General features: G+C 44.1%; 1 protein-coding gene across 3 annotated transcripts in view; it reads left to right on the top strand.

The window, feature by feature from the left end:
- The window catches only part of CNKSR2 (connector enhancer of kinase suppressor of Ras 2), a 422,681-nt gene that overhangs the window by 231,500 nt on the left and 165,893 nt on the right, over positions 1–25,288 (top strand). For all 3 annotated transcript variants that reach the window (XM_040423664.1, XM_040423663.1, XM_040423662.1), the window contains one exon: positions 1,152–1,366. In XM_040423664.1, the coding sequence (XP_040279598.1) occupies positions 1,152–1,366 (215 nt within the window). The remainder of the gene's footprint in view (positions 1–1,151; positions 1,367–25,288) is intronic.

Genomic DNA, 25,288 nt, shown 5'->3' with positions numbered 1-25,288 from the left:
GTCCTCTCTCCCCTGCAGACACAGATTGCTCTGCAGCACTATGTGGTTGGAGCTTATGCAGATTTACGGGCTGCAGGCTCCACCCACACATGCCGAAAGCATGATCTGTGCCTGCAGGATGAATGGTGGAGTGGGGAGAAGTCTTCCTGCTTCACCATTCAGAGCGCGGTCGGCCTGAAGGAGGGGAGGAGCGCGGGGAGCTGCGCGGTGAGTGACAGGACCACAGCTCCCAATGCTCCAGCATTGTATTGTTGTATTGATGGAAGCGCTCATTGCTTCTGGACTCTGGCACCCCCTGAGAGCCGGCACCCAAGTACATGCAGGGGTCCGGACCACGGTCCGCCAGTTGAGTACCCCTGTTCTACAACATTGATCGTAAGAAAACTGTAGTCTATATCATATCTTTAAAGGTATTGTCCAACCTTTACTAAGTGATGGCCTATCCTCAGGATAGGAAATCAATAGCTGTTCAGCGGGCCTCCTACACCCCGCACCCTCGCTAATCAGCTGTTCCAACTGTTCTACACATCACTGTCAACCTTGTAATGGAGGGAGCTCAGTACTACAGCACTGCACCCGAAGACTTTAATAGGACAATGGAGCTGTAACCAAACAGCTGATCAGATAGGCTGTGATTTAGTAAAGGCTAGACAACCTCTCTTCCAACCTCTAATTCAAATTTCAATTTCAAGAAGTAAGAGAAAAACATCACTTACTGCTTTTGTGCATAAAATTCCTGAATATAGCAGCATGTTCTGAAAACTGTAACTGTAAACGGTGCTCAGAAAGGCATATACTTTACGTTGTCCTAGGAGAATGTTATAATTGTTTTCAGCATCACAGATTGCCTCAAAGGCCAATAATTTTTGGTTCCGATGTAATATTTTATTGCTTGAAATACATTGAAACTGTCTAGTAAATACGGTAACCATGTACAATGAGAACAAATGCCCAAAGCATCCTTTGACATAGTGTCCTATGGGAAGAAGCAGTCATAGTAATTTATCTGTAACTGAACACAAATTCAATTTTCTTTAGTCTACAGGAGGGCAATGTTATAGTAACATCTTCTCCAAAGTTTTAATTTATCATTGGTTTCATCTAAGTACGTAACTTCAAGTCCTTGAAGTCTTTCTTTCCATTTTGCTTAGAAAGTTCTTTGCTTCGGTACATGAGCAATGACAAAATAATTCAAGAAGAGTTTATGATGCAGAGAAACACCAAAAAGGACACAGGGAAGAAATCTAAAAAGAAAGGAGAGAAAAATACAAGTCCAAGTCATTATGGTATACTTTCTGGGGTGCAAATGGATTCCTTGAGGCAGGAAGTGGTCAGTCCTTCAGTAGCAGATACAGCTTCATATCACGTGAGTAGCTATACCTTTTGAATTTCTCTTATTTTAAAGCTTAAATTACATTTCAAATAATTTGTGGATCATTGAAAATGTATACATTTATAATAAAACTAGGTTTGATTATACCTCTGGGATTGGTTTGTAGCTTTGTTCACGCAGTGCAGTTCGGAGAAGTTTATACCATAGACCTTTGATGGCTAACCTCCAGCACTCAAGCTGTGGTAAAACTACAACTCCATATTGCTATAGATTATGTGTTTAGGCCAGTGATGTCATGTTTTTCATAACATGGCATAGGTGCAGCTCAGTCCCATTCCAGTGAATGGGCCTCGGCTGCAATACCAAGCACAGCTACTATCCAATGGACAGCACTGTGTTTGGTAAGTTGCAAGGAGACCACAGTTCTCATCAGAGCACCACAACCTCTTCAAACAACTGATCGGTGGTGGTGGCGACGGCGGCGGCAATTATATGAGTATAGACCATCAATTTTCTGGTCTCAGAAAACCCCTTTAAGCCGGTAGCTTAACTGGTACGGTTCCTGTCTCCCATACAGCGGGTCCTGGGTTAAAGACCCTCCAGAAACACTCTGGGTTAAAAAGAGTAATAAAAGTTAAATATTCAGGGGTATACTATTCTGAAGGCCTTTCTCCAGTCGCATTAGTGTGGACTCTGGTACTTCATAGAAAAGAACAGGGATTCCTTAGAGCACAGCTGAGAGCAGCCTCCTCTGTGACTACATACCGAAGAGCAGGAACTCCTTACAGAAAAAAAAAATCAACCCAGAATGCCCCATAGCAACCGTGTGGTCTGCCTATGGACGCCACTGGATAAGATTTACTTGGAACGAAAATGTTTAGAAAACTAGTGCAATTCCTCTGCTCTGTATAGAATAACATTATAGTGTTAAAATGTCCATTGGACTACAAAGGCAGGAAGCTTTACTTAATAGGTGATCTCAGATCAATATCTGTTTTCTTGCCAGCGAGAAAATGATTTATGGAGCCCAGAAATAATGAAACTGCCGCCTTTGGATTTCCTTTATTTTGATTAATTTAGGAACTTCATCAAGTTTATATTGACATAAAACATTACTGCTATTGTACTGGATATTTAGTAATGACGTGGAGTCTAAAGTTATGCTGAAGCTGTAGAACATCTTTTGAATGATGTTAGAACAAAAAGCCACTTCTAAAGACGATCCTTATCTTCCTTCTTCCTCTTCTGTCCAATATCACAATTCTGAAGGGTGAGACTTCAAATATTCTATATAGGGATTACTTTAATCTTTTACCCTTTTTTTCAGGCCGTAGATCAAACTTTTAAAGACTTGGCTAAAAATGTGGCTTATGAGACATTCTAATGTATGATATTATATAAGAGAATTTACTAACTTTAATTGTGTCCCTATAGGCAGCAATTGCATTTTCTATGTATTTTATTGATTCAATTTAAAGGGGATAGTCACCCGTGCACATATTTTAACATTATCGAGCATGTAAAACCGACATGTCTAAGGATGGAGGCACAGGAGAGCTACAAACCCTTCTCCATATATCCAAGTAGTGCCTATGGGTGCACAGAGGGGGTGTTCCTGCTCAGAATGCCCATCTGGGTATCAGAAAAGAACTCTCTGTTAGAGTGGCTCCTGCTCAGGCAGATACAGCCCATCTTTCCTATCACATAGACTTGAGTCTATTTATTTGAACAGCCGTGATGTAAACTTCCCTCTGCCAATGCAGGGGTGGTACATGCCTGAATGCAGCTGATCACCAGGCTAGAAAACACAGAACTGTAGCAATCCGCTTATCGTGACAACAGCTTCTGATCCTTTAATATATTAACATGATTCTGAGATATGAAAGTCTCTGGGCTGTAAACTAACGGTGTATGAAACTCATAGATCCTAGACTATAATTAATGCATGCACATTCCCTTAGTTTAAAGGTGTTGTCCAAACCCTAAGGTAAAAATTATTGATGTAAAGCTTAGAATGCATTTAAAATACAAAAAAAAAAGCCACTCTCCTGTTCACTGACATTCCGTACCAGTACTTAGTCTGGTCCCCACTACAGCCAGTCCCTTGTGGACTAGAAGTATAATGTCCTGTCCATCGTCACATTCACTGGTCTCGGTGATAACATGCCACCTGGGGGAACCACTGAAGCCAGTGTTTGGCTGCAGTGGCGCATGTGATGACCCCATTTAAGAAACTACACCCCTCAAGTTATTCAAAACTGATTTTGCTAACTTTTTTAACCCTTTAGGTGTTCCACAAGAATTAAAGGAAAATGGAGATGAAATTTCAAAATTTCAAAATTTTTGGCAGATTTTCCATTTTAATCATTTTTTCCCCCCTGTAACAGCAAGGGTTAACAGCCAAACTAAACTCAATATCTATTACCCTGATTCTGCAGTGTACAGAAACACCCCATATGTGGTTGTTGACTGCTATATGGGTGTACGGCAGAGCTTAGAACAGATGGAGCACGATATGGCTTCTGGAGAGCAGATTTCACTGGAATAATTTTTAGGTGCCATGACGCAATTGAGAACACCCTGAAATACCCCTACAGTGGAAACCCCCAAGAAGTGACCCCATTTCGGAAACTACACCCCCCAAGGAATTTTTCGGGGTGTGTAGCGAGCACTTTGACCCAACAAGCGATTCAAGGATTTTGAAATATTTGGCTGTGAAAATGTCGCTTTAGGCCCACATTATTCATTTTCATAAGGGGTAACAGAGTAAATTACCCCCACAATTTGCTACTCATTTTCTCCTGAATATGGCAACTCTTTACATGTGGTCGTGAACTGCTGTATGTGCACACTGTAAAGTTCAGTGTACTAATAAGCAACAGCTTATGATTTAGGTATCCTACAAATTATGTGTGTGTGTGTGTGTGTGTATATATATATATATATATATATATATATATATATAAAGAAAAATTGGACTGCACTCCTGTAGACTTTCCAAATAGTCAGTGAAGAAACTTTATTCACCCATAAAGTGGCACAGAGCGACGTTTCGGCTCATACATGAGCCTTTCTCAAGTTTATTATAGTCCTGGATGCACACAGGTTTGAGGACTAATTCTGTGGATCCACGAACTGGAACAGGGGTGGATCTGTCAGCATGTATGGTAGTAAGTACAAAGACATCACGCTTGTCTTTGTACTTAACAAGCATCATGTTATCACTGCAAACTGCCCTGCTTTCTATCACTTTTATTCTTTGGTCTATAAAATTTTCAGGCAGATGTTTTTGGTTTCGTCTCATAGTTCCGCAGGCAACAGTGTCTCTGGCAAACAGGCTTTTTAGTAGTGGGACACTTGTGTAGAAGTTGTCAAGGTACAAGTTGTATCCTTGACCTAATACCCATACTATTTTGCCTGATATTCTAAGGACAGGGGGGCACTCTGGGGGTTCGAATTTTGAATCTTTTCCCTCGTAAACTCTGAATCTATGTGTATAGCCATTTTGGCTTTCACATAATTTGTAGATTGTGATGCCATATCTTTCCCGTTAGTTGGGCAAGTATTGGCGAAAATGCAGTCTGCCCTTGTAGTGCACCTGGCCAAACTTGAGATTATAATAATGTATAATGGGCCGAATTTTGTATAAATGATCATATCCAGGATCATTAGGGGGGTGGACACTCTGCATTATTGTTGTAATGTAGAAACTTTGAATCGGTCCCTGGGCGCATAATGGTGCGGTATATTGGCATGTGATGTAAAAGGTCCTTACTCCAATATGACCATTGTTATGTTTTTTTTAACTATCCCCATATTAAGTATCAGACCCCATAATTTTTTCATTTCCACATGGATCATGGGAGTCCACTGAAAGGGTCTTGCATAGTATGAGTTGGCGTGGGCGGCTAAAATTTGATTGGTATAGAGATTAGTTTGCTCCACCATCATGCCTATCAATTCATCAGAAAAAAAAAGGTGAAAAAACCCCAGCTTCCTTGAAGCCTGCAGTGTTCACATGAATGCCTGTAGTGGCAGTAAAGTCCGGCACCTGAGGTACAAAGTTATTAGCAGAAGTCCAGCTGGGGTCATTTGTAAAGGCTGATTCGCTGCTAACTCTAGTGCGTCTGTGAGAGGATTCGTCAATTGATGGATCAGAAGAAGAGGTATACATAAGAAAAGGTTCTTCTTCTCCACTGTCAGAGTCAGACTCTGAGGCTAGTATGGCATAAGCCCACTCGGCACTATATACCCGTTGAGACATTTTGTAACGTTAACAACTAATACTAACTTGGAAAGTAATTTTATTTTTATTTTTTTATCCTAAATATAGAGCGCTAACCCTGATGAATTCCTAATGCTAAGAAAAGGACGCAAACACGCTTTCTCCCCAATATGATAAAATGAGCACAATTTTTTATAATTTTTTTTTTTATTCAGAATTTTTTTTTTTAAAACCGCTACAAAAGCAGTGGAGCTTTATATCAGTCACCAGTGACAGAAATTTGTCACTGCTAGCAAAATCCGTGACAAGGACTGGTCACAGATAGAAGATAGAGGTTCGGAGGTATTTGGGGGGGGGGGGGGGTTGAAACGCAGAGTATTTATAATCAGAGACAAGTATTGAGGTCCCTTAATCATTTTTTTATTTTATTTTTTTACAATAAATCCCTAACTAATGAATTCCTAATGCTAAGACGAAAAGCTTTCTGACCGGTTACTGACCGGAACAAGTCATTGATATGAATGACAAGGACTGGGGGGTTTATGGAAGGTAATTGGGGGTGCTGATGTACTGTCACTACTGGTTAATCATTGACAGAATACAGTGACAGGTCATATACTGTAGTAGGGACAAATGAGGGGTGATGATGAGGCACTTTTAGTGTTTTTCTTGTTTGTTTTTTTCTGACAGGTCTCTGGCTCTGGCTCTGATCAATTCCCTCACAGAAATGAGTGGATGAAAACTGAGAGATAGCTTCCTGTTACATAATTCATTGTCATTGGTCCACTGTCAGGAACGGACCAATCACAATGATAGCTGGATGGGACTACAGGAGGAGATGTGTGCACATGCGCATGATTGCTGACAGGGAGGAAGAGACCAATCACAGTGATCTGCAGCAGGTACCACAGCTGATTGGTCCCTGGCCGGCAAGCGGGAGATGTTTGGTCATGGACACAGCGGGTAAGTGGAGTTTCGGGCACACGATCACTTAAATGCAACCTAAATGCATTGTGATTAGTCTGCAGCGAGGAACAGATGTATCACAGTGATAGCTGATTGTTCCCTGGCCGTCAAGCGGGAGTTGTTTGGTCCCCGACACAGTGGGGTAAGTGGAGCTTCTGGCGCATGATTTAAATGAATGCTGTGCATGTACGGCGGAATGCGGTCTGGCACAGTATTCCCTGCCGTACATGCACGGCATAATGCGTTAATGGGTTAACTGTATTCTAGGCCTCAGTTCATTTTACCTCAGGTGGACAACCCCTTAAAAAAATATTTTTACATTTGTCCTAACTTGGATCTGCTTCCTGAAGAAGTTGTACCTCCCTCCCAGTGTTTCTGTTTGTTGCTCTATTTATTCGACTTAGTTAACACCAAATCTAGTCGATACATTAGACAACATTATTTGCTTGTGCATCTTTATGCATTTACCTGTGTGACACAATCCCCTGTTTTTAATCAGTAGTAATAAAGTATATTAGTTTTAACGCCTCACATTATCCGTGATATTAGTCCTATTTGAGACGTTCACCTTATTCAATTTCTCAGAGTGGTGATTTTTTTTTTTCTGAAGAAGTTGCAATCTTGATGTACAGTACTGTAGAACAGGTTGTTGCGTCTCTATACATGCAATATGTACATCTTGTGTTCTCCATTTCCTCATGAATTCATTTTGCACAAAAAGCCTGACTGCATTCTCAAGCACAGAACTAAGATTTGCTGACCTCCTAGATTTCTCACATTCCCCTCAGTGTACAGCTTCAGGACATTGAACTTAACAATAATAACAAAACTCTGACATCTGACAGGCTCAATTTACATCAGTGAATACAGTAGGTTGGCGAGCCATCCACAGCCAGTTGCCTCTGGTGTTTCTTACTATCCCACGTAATATCACACGACACCTCCTGTCACCATGTTGTGTAAAATTCCTCACAAGTTTTTGGTAGTAGAAGCACAGCCTGTCATTACCTTTTATATACGTTCCACTTTAAACCCATGGAAAACTGCAAATATCCGTAGCTCGAGTTCAGAAGAAGAGCCAGAGACTATTCTAAAATAGTGCACTTTGCATACACTGTACATATTATTTTAGATGTCTTCGTAATCAGTAGTTAACATTATTACCAATATTAATTCTCATTGTATTTCTGGGGATTGTTAAAAGGGTATTCCTCTGGATAGGTAGTCAGTATCTCATCGGTAGGGGTCCGAATCCCGGGACCCCAGTCAATCTACTGTTTTAGAAGGCACTGGGGCTCCTGTGAGTGCTGCCGCCTTCTCCCAGCTTACCAAGCACAGCGCTGTACATTGTATAGCGGCTGTACTTGGTATCACACTCCCCCCCCCCCCCCCCCCCCCCCTATTCACTTCAATGTGGCTGAGCTGCTCCTGGCTGTGAGAAGGCCAAAGCGCTACTGCGAGCGCCAGTGCCTTCTCAAACAGCTGATCTGCTGTGGTCCCAGGTGTTGGTCCCCCATGGATCAGATACTGATGACATATCCTGAGGATAGGTTATCATTATTAAAATGGCATGGGGTTATGCCATGATTGATTAAAAAAATTAAAATCAGGCATCATATAGTACATGATAATCTCTTTCTAACAAAGCTAGAACCAGCCCCATACTGCACAGAAGTCCAGAGATTTCCACATCCATTGCTCAAATTGCTCTGCTAGATTATCTTCTGCCTGGCAGCTCATGGGGGCATGTCCTTTCTGTTATAGGTCTCTCCCTGTAACTGCCACAGCTTCTAACCAAACGTATGGCTAGTGGCAGTCGAAGAATCAGCAAGTGGCGCTATACAGATACATTTTATTGAATAGCTCAATGGCTCTACATTTTTTTTTAAATACATGTAATTACAACAGTATTCATATCCAGGTGCTGGTTTAAAAAATTTAGAATGTGCTTCATGACACAACCCATTTAGCTAATGCTTGGAGCCACTGAATATTAGGCTAGGGAACTGCTAGGCTAGGGACAAATTATCTACAAATATTTTCATTGTACCACTTGCACCACAGCTGAGTTCCTCTGGTGAGCTTCCCTTTAAGGTGCCTCCACACTGGGGCAGCAACAGGTCACAACTTTTGGAAAAGAAACGCTGATCCCAGTGTTTCAGCCATTAGACCCATTGTGATCTGATGATTAACAGCAGGTCCTCATTTAGAAGAGGTGTCTACATGGGACGACCCCTTAAATATGCCGCAACATTATTATTGGAATAAGGAATGCTCAGCAACTTTGCAAAAAGCCTTGATTAAATATATACTGCCATTTGGTGTCTACAGTTCCTATGTGTCTCCATGGTTACAGACTACAAATGAGCACCCCTCCGTCATGCCATGTCCCTCCTTCTGTGTATTATGAACCTGCAGTTATATATTACCTTTTGCTTCTATCAAATGTTTGTTGTCTGAGACACATAGATCACTTCCTCCTTCTACTCTAACTGTGGACTAGTACTCTGCTATATTGTATGCATGCTAAATATTTTAACATAATGCTTTTATGCATAAGGATTAGCATCCAAGAATGAGCATATTATACATGTTTCCTATTTCTCCCTACAATTAAAAAAACAACACTAAAAATAAATTGTTGAGCCATTCTTCTGTTCTCCCATCTCCTTTTCATAGAATTCTCTAGGGTGATGTAGTCCCATCTTTTAGTGAGCCGGCAGCCCGTCTTGGTCTCACAAGACTGCTTTCTTTCAAATTTCAGAGAAGAAATTTAGAAAAGGGGAGGAAAAAACTGATAATTCTAGAACAATGCATTTTCTCTGATAAGATATATTACATAGTTTCTCTTATTAGCCTGTACTATTAATTTATGGAAAGTTATCTGAAAAGTTTGCGATGATTTAAATGAACAACTTGTGTTAGACAATTGTTTTCTGTAATGGTCGCTGCAGGGGGAATTGTATCTACAGGTTTTTCAGAAGTTGTACCCTCTGGAACAGGAAAGTGTTTGCAATGTTGCGTCAAAACAAGAATAACTCGTAATAGTCCTTTTTTTCTCCTTTCTTAAAATGAAGGAGGAAATGTCCTTTACGGTGACCGTTGTGTTGCAAGTGCTAAACTTTCCCTGTCTGAAAAAGTAGCAATAGACTATGTGATGAGACTTTGGGTGGGTGCAAAGCACAGTGTGGTGTTTGTATTTGTAAGGAGTATGTCTTTCCTAAGTGACAGATGTACAAATGTAAGTGCGTGGGATTCTGGTAATAATTGACTGTGTGATTTCATATTTTGGATTAATTCATGTATTTAGCAGCTGAGCTGAGACATGGCCTGGATACACCAACTATTCTGAAACCACTTCTACTGATTGAATCAATGATTTCTGATTATTTTTAATAAATTTTATACTCTTGCCAAGTATTACACCCATCGTTTTGTGTAATATAATATAAGATTATATACTGTTTTTCAGGAAGCATCTCTATAGATGGTGGTAAAGGCATGGGTTTCACATGGGGGATGTGCTACTAACGGAAACAGTGGTGAGTGACGTCCTGCTGTGTCTACATTGATAGGCAGTAGACTGTTAATCACCACTGAATGGTGGGGGAGGTTCTCCCCTCATGAACACAGCATAAATATTTCGGATCACATTGTACAGTACCCCAGACCAGAGCTTTACAGACCTTGCTGTCTGTGAGGGAACTAAAAGCCAAACAAGTGGAATGTTATATCAAAAGATGTCATTTATTATAAAATATAAAAAATGGAGAACAACAGGATGTAATACAGTACACGGAGAAGCACAGGGTAAGTCAATTCAAAAGAACCACCATGGAACTGCGCAAGATAAAGCACAGATGGGTACAACCAAAAGATAAAGCTAAGGCTCTGGGAAACCAGATAAATATCACATATAATGGTCTCCCCAATAAGGGTATGGTACACAAGGTACCACAGACCGAATGTGGTAAACCCAAAGTCGTAACTAGCATACACGGGATGATATAGGCATCACAATCAGCCAAAAACAGTAATATAATAAATGAAAATCACTTGGCTGAGATAAAGAATAACTGGCGTGCGCCTAAGTGCAAGGGACCCAGCGTGGATACATACAGGGGTACCCCGCACGTAGTGTGGAACCGTGCTAAATACAGGACGTACCTGAAGACATGGTGGTGAGATGAATGACAGGCCCTGGGCGCGAGACCTCGACGCGCGTTTCACCTCAACGGCTTTGTCAGGAGGTACTATATAATGCATAGGCAGGGTATATATAGAATATAGTGGGGGTGGGGCGATGGACAGGAATCACCTGGATGCGGCACACCTGCGGACCACACGATCGGGCGCGGGAAGCTCCATGGTACGCGGCGCCATCTCCCAGCACGTCCGCGCACCGCGCATGCGCGGCGGCGCTTACAGACGTCACGGAGCGCGTCGAGATGGCGTCGCCCAGCGCATGCGCACCCCGCGACCCCCGTGGAACGCAGGTGAACCGCAATCCGCAGCTCTAAGAGGAACTAGATAATGGGACATGGTCGCGCAATTGCCATAATGCTGCAGGCACACACCCGCTCTATCCACACAGGGTCCCACGCTCGCAGGAAGTATCATGTAGAGAGAGAACCATCAGTGAATATCTAATATGAATCAAAAAATAATAAGAAATAGCATGATCGTAGGTATAGCAAATAATAGCATGACTTCGTGATCTGCACTCATAGTGACATATCGAATAGAAAAGTGACATGTAAGGGGTCCATATAAATGGAACCATAAAAATGGCTAACTGTAGCATAACTCCGTGACACCCGCGCAGTGATAAGTAGATAAAAAACATGTGATGTACTGGGGGTCCATAACAATGGAACCGCAGTACCATTATAGCGATCATACAATTGATCTGGTTGTATGGTGAATAAAAAAGAGAAATTTTCAGTAAAAACATCATATATATAAGAAAGTGCTATCAATAATATACATGTAATCATTATTATACATAATCCAGAAAGCATCCAGTCAGGTCATGTGGGTCAGTAATACAATCTAGGCCGTAATTAGCCCATAACTGGATGCACTCTCCGTCTCCTTCTCAATTATACATGATGATACAGTTTCTCAGATTACAAAACAAATTCATGTATACAAAGAGGCAAAAACGTAAAGAACATGTGAGCCTAAAAAATGGGCGTAGTAAAACAATTCATACAAGTAAAGGGAATCGTCCCATTGTATTAATAAACAAAGATAATACTGTGTAAAACGTTGTATAATGCAGACCCTCTAGGACAATGGTAGAGGGTGGGGGCGACAAGGGTGGCACCCCGGGCAGCAAAAGGCAGCCCGCGGGGTCACCCCAGGCACACCCAACCCACCACCCAGTACAGATAACAAAAGGATCCACAAAGTCCTGAAAAGAAAAGGGGTGACCAGGGTGACACCACCGGCGGCAAGGGCCGCCGGCGGGGTCAACCGAGACACCCCCAGCCACCAAGACACAGGGCAGCGAGAGTAGCAATGTAAACAGTGGCAATTGTGGAGTGGGAGCGACCGGGGCGGCACCACCGACGGCGGGAGGGCCGAATGCGGGGTCGACCCGGGCACCCACACCCCCACAAAAAGGGCTGCGATAAAAGTAGCCCCACCCATATGGCACCGGGCACGTCAGATATCTAACAAGACCTCCTCAAAATATAGCAATGTCATAGCAAAGATCTCACTGGCTAAAATATGTCAGGCAGATCTACAACCCATATAATATCGGAGCACAGTGTGATGCCCTGCCATATATATATACTAAGAATAATATAATATCATATAAATATGTTGCTAGGAAGTCTTGACGAACATCCTCTCTTGTGGCGGCCATGTCATCACAATAGGTAGCCCTGTCCATCGTCACCAATCCCACACAGGAATGAATAGTATGATCTCAAAAGAAAAAGAACAAAACAACAATATTATAGAAAATACAATATAATAAAACAAAAGAAAAAATATACCCTGCAATAAAATTCGCGCAATATTCATAGAAAGGAAGAAAAACTGTTAGATTCATTAAGGCTGTACGGAGTGACGGTATCCAGGTTGACAATCCACCTAGTCTCTCTACGGAGTAGAGCCACTTTAATATTACCGCCTCTAGACCCTAGATGGATTCTGTCAATACCCTTCACCGTCAATCCCCCTGGGTCGGACCCGTGGAACCTACGAAAATGTCGTGGAACCGCCTGCAGTGACTCCCAATCCCTCTCAGGGATTTCCGCCGCTGCTCGAATCCTGCACACATGTTCCAAAACCCGTGTCTTCAGGGCTCTCTTTGTCATACCAACATAAAAAAGATTACATGGGCATGTGATCAGATATATCACAGCCTCAGTGTTACAGTTTATGTTGTGTACGATCTTAAAGTCTTTTCGGCCTGAGGAGTCACTGAAGGCGGTAGAACGAATCATATACCTGCAGGCGGCACATGATCCACAGGAGAAGGACCCCCACTTGGGGCCTTTGCTGCCAAAAATACCCCCCCTGGGTGTGGGGACATAGTGACTCTTCGTGAGGATGTCACGCAGATTGCGTGACCGCCTCCACGTAATCTGGGGATATGTGGGGAGACATACCGCCAGATCACCATCTGTGTGTAGAACCGACCAATGTCTCCTCAGAATGTTCTGAATATACCTCCATTTCGTATTGAAAGGGGTAATAAATCTCACACATGTGTCACGGTTATCCCTTTTCTGAACTCTACTCACCAACAAGGAGTCTCTAGATGTTTTTTTGGCTCTTTCGTAGCCCCGCTGTATGGTATTATATTGATAACCTCTTTCGAGGAATCGTTGTGTCAGCACGCCGGCTTGATGTTCAAACTGCTTATCACTGGAGCAGATCCTGCGAGTTCTTAAGAACTGCCCTGTAGGTATTGCCTGAATCGTGTTGGGATGGTGAGCAGAGGAGGCGTGGAGAAGGGCATTGACGGCAGTGGACTTCCTGAAAAGATCAGTGGACAAATAACCGTCGGATCCCTTAGTGATCATTATATCCAAGAATTCGACATTCGTAAGACTATATTTCCAGGTAAGTCTGATATTGCGTGTGTTATGGTTGAGACAGGCCAAAAAGTTTTCCAAGGCCGGAATGGTATCCTGCCATAAGAAAAACACATCGTCTATATACCTAGACCATAGGAGTGCGGCATCATATCCAGGCGTTTCCTGGACGATCTCTCTCTCCCACAGCCCCAGGAACAAGTTGGCATATGCGGGGGCACACGATGCCCCCATAGCTGTCCCCTGGAGCTGTAGGAAGAGGCGGTCCTTAAATAAAAAATAGTTATGCGTGAGCATAAATTCTAACAATGTCAGAATAAATTCAATCATACTATTGTCATAATCTGACATGGTCAAAAAGGATCTAGATGCCCGCACTCCCCGGTCATGGTATATAGACGTGTATAACGACTCAATGTCGCATGTAACAAGGACCACATCTGGATCAACATGAATCCCATTTAGCCGTCTCAGCATGTCAGTGGTATCTTTAACAAAAGAAGGAAGGGTTTCTACGCTTTTCTGGAGAAAAAAATCAATAAACCTTCCCACATTGGTACACAAGCTGCCGATCCCCGAAACGATCGGGCGTCCGGGAGGATGGGTACGGCTCTTGTGCACCTTGGGGAGCAGATATAGGGTAGCTTTGACCGGGAAGTCAACTCTCAACCCTTCCATCATTTTAGTAGTAATAATGCCCTGGTCACAGGCTTCTGCAAGAATATCATCCAACTCGTTCTTATAAAGTGTAGTGGGGTCCCTCTCAATTCTACGGTAGCATTCCTTATTGTTAAGCTGCCTGAAAACCTCTCTTTCATACATCTGCACAGGCCATATCACGACATTACCCCCCTTATCAGCAGGTTTAATCACCACATCTCTCAATTCCTGTAACTCCCGCAGTGACTGTCTCTGTGAACGAGTCAAGTTGTCTTTTCCAATATGTACATGGTCTATATTTAGATCTCGTTTTACTAGTTTCACAAAGACATCCACCGCGGGGCACAATGTTTTAGGGGGTAATGTACGTGAGCGCCTGTGCAGATGTATGGGGGACCTGCTGGGTACAGTAGCCATCTGATCCTCTAAAAGGGATTCCAGGTCACGGATCGCCTGCCTCTCAGCCGGCAACATCAAGGCAGTCGCGTCGTGACCACGACTAAAATGCTTCTTAAATAGAAGCTTCCGAGCAAACAATTCCAGATCTTTAACCACTTCAAAATAGTCAAATCTACCCACTGGGGAAAAGGATAACCCCTTCTGCAGAACTTGCTGTTGTGTTAGAGTGAGACTAATGGTAGAAAGGTTAATTACCTTCAGTTCTGTACTCTCTTCCCTCGGCCATTCCCATTCCAGTGTTTTCGTTTGTATACTGGGGTGCGTAGATTGTACCCTCCCCTTTCGGGATCCGGACCACGTGCCGCGGCCGGGCGTCCTTCTAAAAAAGGCGCGCCACATTCTTCTTCAGATGTTGAAGACACCAGAGATTGGGAACGTGAACGAGATTCAGGTCTAAGGTTGGTACGTTGCCACCTAAATACTTTGTTCTGCTGGTAATCTCCCAGATCTCTCTGGAATTTTTTGGTTTTAATAGACTGAATCTCACGCTCCCACTTGGCAAGATCTTCTTCTAAACTTTTGTCAAATGATTCCAGTTCTTCCTTGGTCAGGAGTAGCTGGATACCGTCCTTGTGGCCGTCAATATCCTTCTCCACAGCCTCCAAAGCTCTACGATCTGCCCCAATGAGCAGCTCAATAAGGGTTTGAGAACATTTAGTGAGGGTTTCCTCCCATTTGGTGGTAAATGTGGGGTCCTCCCCCTCCAACGTGGGAAATATTTGGACCCTAAGACCCCGTGGTATGATATTCCTATTTAGGTAATTCTCTGGTGCGGCCTTGTTCCACCACAACTTGGTCCGTTTTTTCAGGGCCTCTCTGATCTTAAGCTTAAGTTCCTTGCTATCGCATTTCTCCGTGTCCTGTGCCGTAGTATCCCCAAATACTGTTCCCAACTGTGACAACCAATTTTTGTCACGTGCTCGGAAATCCATGTATGAGGAATTGCCTGAGAATATATATAAATACTATTAACCTACAAAAAGGCAGCTCTGTCAACTTAGACAGCTATAGTGACCACTTGTACCACATCCAGAGTAAACTAAAAGCCAAACAAGTGGAATGTTATATCAAAAGATGTAATTTATTATAAAATATAAAAAATGGAGAACAACAGGATGTAATACAGTACACGGAGAAGCACAGGGTAAGTCAATTCAAAAGAACCACCATGGAACTGCGCAAGATAAAGCACAGATGGGTACGACCAAAAGATAAAGCAAAAGCTAAGGCTCTGGGAAACCAGATAAATATCACATATAATGGTCTCCCCAATAAGGGTATGGTACACAAGGTACCACAGACCGAATGTGGTAAACCCAAAGTCGTAGCTAGCATACACGGGATGATATAGGCATCACAATCAGCCAAAAACAGTAATATAATAAATGAAAATCACTTGGCTGAGATAAAGAATAACTGGCGTGCGCCTAAGTGCAAGGGACCCAGCGTGGATACATACAGGGGTACCCCGCACGTAGTGTGGAACCGTGCTAAATACAGGACGTACCTGAAGACATGGTGGTGAGATGAATGACAGGCCCTGGGCGCGAGACCTCGACGCGCGTTTCACCTCAACGGCTTCGTCAGGAGGTACTATATAATGCATAGGCAGGGTATATATAGAATATAGTGGGGGTGGGGCGATGGACAGGAATCACCTGGATGCGGCACACCTGCGGACCACACGATCGGGCGCGGGAAGCTCCATGGTACTCGGCGCCATCTCCCAGCGCGTCCACGTCCGCGCATGCGCGGCGGCGCTTACAGACGTCACGGAGCGCGTCGAGATGGCGTCGCCCAGCTCATGCGCACCCCGCGACCCCCGTGGAACGCAGGTGAACCGCAATCCGCAGCTCTAAGAGGAACTAGATAATGGGACATGGTCGCGCAATTGCCATAATGCTGCAGGCACACACCCGCTCTATCCACACAGGGTCCCACGCTCGCAGGAAGTATCATGTAGAGAGAGAACCATCAGTGAATATCTAATATGAATCAAAAAATAATAAGAAATAGCATGATCGTAGGTATAGCAAATAATAGCATGACTTCGTGATCTGCACTCATAGTGACATATCGAATAGAAAAGTGACATGTAAGGGGTCCATATAAATGGAACCATAAAAATGGCTAACTGTAGCATAACTCCGTGACACCCGCGCAGTGATAAGTAGATAAAAAACATGTGATGTACTGGGGGTCCATAACAATGGAACCGCAGTACCATTATAGCGATCATACAATTGATCTGGTTGTATGGTGAATAAAAAAGAGAAATTTTCAGTAAAAACATCATATATATAAGAAAGTGCTATCAATAATATACATGTAATCATTATTATACATAAGAGAGCATCCAGTCAGGTCATGTGGGTCAGTAATACAATCTAGGCCGTAATTAGCCCATAACTGGATGCACTCTCCGTCTCCTTCTCAATTATACATGATGATACAGTCTCTCAGATTACAAAACAAATTCATGTATACAAAGAGGAAAAAAACGTAAAGAACATGTGAGCCTAAAAAATGGGCGTAGTAAAACAATTCATACAAGTAAAGGGAATCGTCCCATTGTATTAATAAACAAAGATAATACTGTGTAAAACGCTGTATAATGCAGACCCTCTAGGACAATGGTAGAGGGTGGGGGCGACAAGGGTGGCACCCCGGGCAGCAAAAGGCAGCCCGCGGGGTCACCCCAGGCACACCCAACCCACCACCCAGTACAGATAACAAAAGGATCCACAAAGTCCTGAAAAGAAAAGGGGTGACCAGGGTCACCGAGACACCCCCAGCCACCAAGACACAGGGCAGCGAGAGTAGCAATGTAAACAGTGGCAATTGTGGAGTGGGAGCGACCGGGGCGGCACCACAGACGGCGGGAGGGCCGAATGCGGGGTCGACCCGGGCACCCACACCCCCACAAAAAGGGCTGCGATAAAAGTAGCCCCACCCATATGGCACCGGGCACGTCAGATATCTAACAAGACCTCCTCAAAATATAGCAATGTCATAGCAAAGATCTCACTGGCTAAAATATGTCAGGCAGATCTACAACCCATATAATATCGGAGAACAGTGTGATGCCCTGCCATATATATATACTAAGAATAATATAATATCATATAAATATGTTGCTAGGAGGTCTTGACGAACATCCTCTCTTGTGGCGGCCATGTCATCACAATAGGTAGCCCTGTCCATCGTCACCAATCCCACACAGGAATGAATAGTATGATCTCAAAAGGAAAAGAACAAAACAACAATATTATAGAAAATACAATATAATAAAACAAAAGAAAAAATATACCCTGCAATAAAATTCGCGCAATATTCATAGAAAGTCTGTGAGGGAAAACAGGTTAAAAACTTCCACAAACATCCAAATATATCCACAAGTACCTGCTAAAGCCATCTAATTGCTACACTTCCAGCCACCATACCTCCTCATCTAGTGCCAGAAACTGCACTTAATATTGCTGGTTATGCCACACGTTATGCAGACTTTGATATACACTGCTCAAAAAAATAAAGGGAACACAAAAATAACACATCCTAGATCTGAATTAATTAAATATTCTTCTGAGATACTTTGTTCTTTACATAGTTGAATGTTCTGACAACAAAATCACACAAAAATTAAAAAATGGAAATCAAATTTTTTAACCCATGGAGGTCTGGATTTGGAGTCACACTCAAAATTAAAGTGGAAAAACACACTACAGGCTGATCCAACTTTGATGTAATGTCCTTAAAACAAGTCAAAAGGAGGCTCAGTACTGTGTGTGGCCTCCACGTGCCTGTATGACCTCCCTACAACGCCTGTGCATGCTCCTGATGAGGTGGTGGACGGTCTCCTGAGGGATCTCCTCCCAGACCTGGACTAAAGCATCTGCCAACTCCTGGACAGTCTGTGGTGGAACGTGACGTTGGTGGATAGAGCGAGACATGATGTCCCAGATGTGCTCAATTGGATTTAGGTCTGGGGAACGGGCGGGCCAGTCCATAGCATCAATGCCTTCGTCTTGCAGGAACTGCTGACACACTCCAGCCACATGAGGTCTAGCATTGTCTTGCATTAGGAGGAACCCAGGGCCAACCGCACCAGCATATGGCCTCACAAGGGGTCTGAGGATCTCATCTCGGTACCTAATGGCAGTCAGGCTACATCTGGCGAGCACATGGAGGGCTGTGTGGCCCTCCAAAGAAATGCCACCCCACACCATTACTGACCCAATGCCAAACCGGTCATGCTGGAGGATGTTGCAGGCAGCAGAACGTTCTCCACGGTGTCTCCAGACTCTGTCACGTCTGTCACATGTGCATCTGTGAAGAGCACAGGGCGCCAGTGGCGAATTTGCCAATCTTGGTGTTCTCTGGCAAATGCCAAACGTCCTGCACAGTGTTGGGCTGTAAGCACAACCCCCACCTGTGGACGTCGGGCCCTCATATCACCCTCATGGAGTCTGTTTCTGACCGTTTGAGCAGACACATGCACATTTGTGGCCTGCTGGAGGTCATTTTGCAGGGCTCCTCCTGTTCCTCCTTGCACAAAGGCGGAGGTAGCGGTCCTGCTGCTGGGTTGTTGTTGCCCTCCTACGGCCTCCTCCACGTCTCCTGATGTACTGGCCTGTCTCCTGGTAGCGCCTCCATGCTCTGGACACTACACTGACAGACACAGCAAACCTTCTTGCAACAGCTCGCATTGATGTGCCATCCTGGATAAGCTGCACTACCTGAGCCACTTGTGTGGGTTGTAGACTCCGTCTCATGCTACCACTAGAGTGAAAGCACCGCCAGCATTCAAAAGTGACCAAAACATCCGCCAGGAAGCATAGGAACTGAGAAGTGGTCTGTGATCACCACCTGCAGAACCACTCCTTTATTGGGGGTGTTTTGCTAATTGCCTATAATTTCCACCTGTTGTCTATCCCATTTGCACAACAGCATGTGAAATTGATTGTCACTCAGTGTTGCTTCCTAAGTGAACAGTTTGATTTCACAGAAGTGTGATTGACTTGGAGGTACATTGTGTTGTTTAAGTGTTCCCTTTATTTTTTTTGAGCAGTGTATTTACGACTGGCCTGATTCTTCAAACCACCTTTCAACTTCACTAATGCACAGGGAGCAACTGCCTGAGGGAGTACACTGTGACACAACACCTCATCAGTGCCACTACCACTCCCATTCTCTGCATAGGCCCCTCAGGGGCTCGCTGCAGTTTTCACAATGACCAGATAATTGCTATGTTCTATTAAAAGATATCAGCCATCAAACTGCCGACTCTAATATACGTACATACCCTAGTCACAAAGGGGCTAAAGTGGTTGTACGGGTGATATAAATTCCTTACAAAAGATTATTATCTCACCGATCCTTCGCTGATGCTGTTTTGACATTACTCTGGTCCTCCACTGGTCTCAACTTCCTGGTGCCTCTCAACATGCAGGAAATGCCTGTTAAGTTGTGCATTGGCAGATGCAACACCTGAAACCTGTGATTGGCTGATTGGGTATTTCCTTTGTGTCAAGAGTCAACAGGTTAGCGTGGGCACTGGAAACGCATTGCAACAGAAGAAGCTATGGTTCAGTGTGATAAGTATGTTCTCTTTTTATTTTTTTTATTTTACGCCACTCTGCGACTATAATAATCTATTTCATCAGGTTAATAGTTATTAATCCACAGCTGGGACTGTACCAATAAAAGTGCTTATACAACCGGGACTTCTATGGCTAGCAAGCATGGAAGACATAGGTTGGGTCATTATACCATGGATTCAATGGGGAATGGCAGATTTTGTACCCTGGATAGCTTTCAAGGTTTCTGCCTGAAATATGTAAGATACAATTGTGCGTCTCACTGGAAATCTTCTTGTGAATTGGCAGTTTTCATCAAATCCCATTAACACAGTCTGTCACCAGGGAACCGCTATTCAGATCTATTCAGTCATCATCTTTCTACATTCAGCTGCAGCTCTTATTGAATATACCTTTTAGTGATACAAATGGCTTTTCTTATGGTCAAACTTCATAATGATATCATTCAAGCTCCACATTCTGTCATTGTTTGGGACCATATGTTTTCAATAGCCAAATATTATCACATGACATGACATCTATCCAAACATCTTGTGTTATTTTATAATTAATTCACCACGTATACACTCATGGTCAATTAGAACACACATCCCCCAGTCAGGAGTAGGTTCATTAGTCTTTTTTTTTTTTTTGCGTTTTAAAGACTTTATTGTTTGAATCATTCTTTTTACGTTGCTTTTTACCACTTTTATTAAGTAGTAAATATTATGGGTACAACTTGACAAGCTTGATTTCTTTAGTCAGCCATTACCCTTTGATATCTCATGTTGCTCTCAGGCTAAAGCCATTAGTGTACACTTACAGGTAACACCCTTTGCTAACTTAGTCCTATGCCATGTTTCTGTAATTTCGGACGTTGACTCCTGAATGGTCTTCAAATAACAATTCCATCCAGACATATCTATAGTCCACCATGAATGCTCCAGATCTTCTTTATCTGCTGCTGTCTTTGAACCATTTAATTTCCTTCGTTCAGTAAAAATTTCCATGTATAGATGCAGGTTATCTTCAGGAAATATCTGAATTGATCTATTTTAGGTCTCATGCACACAACCGTATTTTGAGTCCGATGCACAATTTATCCATGTGCTGTCCACAACTGTGAGTCCGTTCCGCAAATTATAAAACATGTCCTAATCTTGACTTTATTGCAGACAAGAATAGTCATTTATAGTAATGGGAGTGAGAAAATTGTAGATTGTACATGAAAGGTGCTGTATTTTCTGGATCTGTGGTTTTAGGACCACAAGATGCACACATTAGTGTGCATGAGGCCTTAAGCTCTCCATAAACATGAGATAACTGGTGCAGCTACTGTATATCACCTGATTCTCTCACACGTATGTAGGCTTGGCCATGACCAAAGGATCGGCAATCCAAATAAAACTTATATGAGAAAAGCTCAGCACCACTTTGCATGTATTGCTGTTTGTTTGTATAAGATCAGATTTATCATAGATTATCTGGCTGTGATGATTATTCTTTAAAGTGTGCAAGAACAATATATGGGTCCCTGTTTCCAAATGCCCATTTGGTTATAGCAGTTGCTTTTGATCCCCTCATAGATGGCTTACTGGAAAATCCAATACAAACAGTATCAACATCACAGACTGTCCTCTACAAGTACAGGTAGGCGTGGCGGTGCCACATATAGATACTACTTATAACTTAGAGGCCAGCAGACGTCATTGGTACTTAGATGCAGTAAGAGAGTAAGCGCAGGAATTCTTATTTTACTTATTCACTTTGTCATCGCGGCACTGACCTTCCTTGCAGCATACTCACAACATTTTTAGTAAAACAAATGTGAATTTGTTTTATTTGACAGGTCCTCTTTAAAGGAACACGAAAAGTAGAAATTAATGGGTCAAGTAAAACCAAATATAATCTTGCCAAAATGGTGGTCAGTCTTCAGGAATTACTGTATGTTCCTGTAGGGTTAATTGTTGATATGTTCCGGAGGGGGGGTGACTGAGGGGTCAGGACATAGCCAAGGGGTTATGTATCCTACTGAAGACGAGGACTTGGGTTGGGTGAAGCTCATGTTGCAAGTATTATAGTCAGACAGTGAGGAAGAGGAACCTAGCTACTGTACTTTCCTGGGACATGTAGTTCTTGATATATTTCTCAGTGATATTTCTTTAATTCTGCATTTTCTGGGGTTAATGTTCCTTTAATCTGTTGCCAAAAAAGGTTCTTTTTTCAAATTATGTAATAGTTTAGCACTAGAGTTGAGCGGACACCTGGATGTTAGGGTTCGGCCGAACTTGAAAAAAAAGTTCGGGTTCGGGACCCAAACTTGACCCGAACTTGAAGTCAATGGGGACCCGGACTTTTGGGCACTAAAATGGCTCTAAAATAGTCCTGGAAAGGGCTAGAGGGCTACAAAAGGCATCAAAATGTGCTTAAGAGCATGGCAACTGTTCTGCAATCAAATGTGGATATGACTTAAAATAACATAAAATACAGAAAAATGTTAAATAACAATCTGGATCTAGGAGTAGGAGGTTGAGGAGGCGGTGGATGGGTCTATGTGGCGGTGTAGGTGGAAGCGGCGGTGAAGAGGAATAGGTAGCCAACACTATTTGTGTTATTTTTTATTTTTAAATTGGGGTATCCCCCAAAATATTGGGACATATAACAAAATAAAACTAAGAATAAGTGCACTTGAGTACAAGAATGGATGGTTGAGGCTGGTATAAATGTCTATTCTGCATATACGTTGGCTGTGGACAAGCGACTGCGTCTGTCTGTGATGACGCCTCCTGCCGTGCTAAATACACGTTCAGAGAGTACACTGGCTGCAGGGCAGGCCAGCACCTCCAAGGCATACAGGGCAAGCTCTGGCCATGTGGACAATTTGGAGACCCAGAAGTTGAATGGGGAAGAACCATCAGTCAGTACGTGTAGTCATGTGCACAGGTACTGTTCCACCATGTTGTTCAAATGCTGCCTCCTGCTAACAGGCTCCATATCAGCAGTTGGGGCCGGTTGTTGCGGCAAGGTGACAAAGCTTTTCCACTTGTCGGCCATGCTAAACCTGCCTTCTGAGTTTCTGGCGCTGACACAGCTGCGTTGGCGACCTCTTCCTCCTCCCCTGCCTTCGCCTTGTGCTTCCATTTGTCCCCCGGCGTCAGTCGGGAATGCTCTCAGGAGCGCGTCTACCAGCGTGCGCCTGTAGTCGCGCATCTTCCGATCACGCTCCAGTGAGGGAATTAAGGACGGCCCATTGTCTTTGTAACGGGGATCCAGCAGGGTGTACACCCAGTAGTCAGCACACGTTAAAATGTGGGCAACTCTGCAGTCGTTGCGCAGGCACTGCAGCATGTAGTCACTCATGTGTGCCAGGCTGCCCAGAGGTAAGGACAAGCTGTCCTCTGTGGGAGGCGTATCGTCTGCGTCCTCCGTATTCCCCCAGCCACACACAAGTGATGGGCCCGAGCTGCGTTGGATGCCACCCCGCTGTGAACATGCTTCATTCCCATCCTCCTCATCCTCATCCTCATCCTCATCCTCCTCCTCCTCCTCCTCCTCCTCCAGTAGTGGGCCCTGGCTGGCCAAATTTGTACCTGGCCTCTGCTGTTGCAAAAATTCTCTTTTCTGAGCGACTTCTAAAAGACTGGCCTGAAAGTGTTAGAGATGACCCCTCTTCCTCCTCATCGTCCTGGGCCACATCCTCTTCCATCATCGCCCTAAGTGTTTTCTCAAGGAGACATAGAAGTGGTATTGTAACACTGATAACGGCATCATCGCCACTGGCCATGTTGGTGGAGTACTCGAAACAACGCAACAGGGCACACTGGTCTCGCATGGAGGTCCAGTCATTGGTGATGAAGTGGTGCTGTTCCGCAGTGCGACTCACCCGTGCGTGCTGCAGCTGAAACTCCACTATGGCCTGCTGCTGCTCGCACAGTCTCTCCAGCATGTGCAAGGTGGAGTTCCACCTGGTGGGCATGTCGCATATGAGGTGGTGGGCGGGAAGGCCGAATTTACGCTGCAGCTCTGACAGGCGAGCAGCAGCAGGGTGAGCACGCCGAAACGGCGCACAGACGGCCCGCACTTTATGCAGCAGCTCAGACATGTCGGGGTAGTTGTGAATGAATTTCTGCACCACCCAATTCAGAACATGCGCCAGGCAAGGGATGTGCGTCAAACCGGCTAGTCGCAGAGATGCAACGAGATTTCGCCCATTATCGCACACCACCAGGCCGGGCTTGAGGCCCACTGGCAGCAACCACTCGTCGGTCTGTTGTTCTATACCCCGCCACAACTCCTGCGCAGTGTGGGGCCTGTTCCCCAAACACATCAGTTTCAGAACGGCCTGCTGACGTTTACCCCTGGCTGTGCTGAAGTTGGTGGTGAAGGTCTGTCGGATGAGGAGGTGGAAGAAGAGGAGGAGGAAGCCGAGTAGGAAGAGGAGGCAACAGGAGGCAAAGAATTATGCCCTGCGATTCTTGGCGGCGGAAGGACGTGTGCAAAACAGCTCTCCGCCTGGGGCCCAGCCGCCACTACATTTACCTAGTGTGCAGTTAGGGAGATATAGCGTCCCTGGCCGTGCGTACTGGTCCACGTATCTGTGGTTAGGTGGACCTTGCCACAGATGGCGTTGCGCAGTGCACACTTGATTTTATCCGATACTTGGTTGTGCAGGGAGGGCACAGCTCTCCTGGAGAAGTAGTGGCGGCTGGGAATGACGTACTGTGGGACAGCAAGCGACATGAGCTGTTTGAAGCTGTCCGTCTCCACCAGCCTTAATGACAGCATTTCAAAAGCCAGCAGTTTAGAAATGCTGGCATTCAGGGCCCGGGATCGAGGGTGGCTAGGTGGGAATTTACGCTTTCTCTCAAAGGTTTGTGACATGGAGAGCTGAACGCTTCCGTGTGACATGGTGGAGATGCTTGTTGATGGAGGTGGTGTTGTTGGTGGCACATCCTCTGTTTGCTGGGCGGCAGGTGCCAACGTTCCTCCAGAGGCGGAAGAAGAGGCCGAGGCA

This window comes from Bufo bufo, chromosome 3 (assembly GCF_905171765.1).
Source record: "Bufo bufo chromosome 3, aBufBuf1.1, whole genome shotgun sequence".
NCBI classification, from domain to species: domain Eukaryota; kingdom Metazoa; phylum Chordata; class Amphibia; order Anura; family Bufonidae; genus Bufo; species Bufo bufo.
Note: the sequence above shows the minus strand (reverse complement) of the source record. Positions and strands in the feature narration are given on the sequence as shown.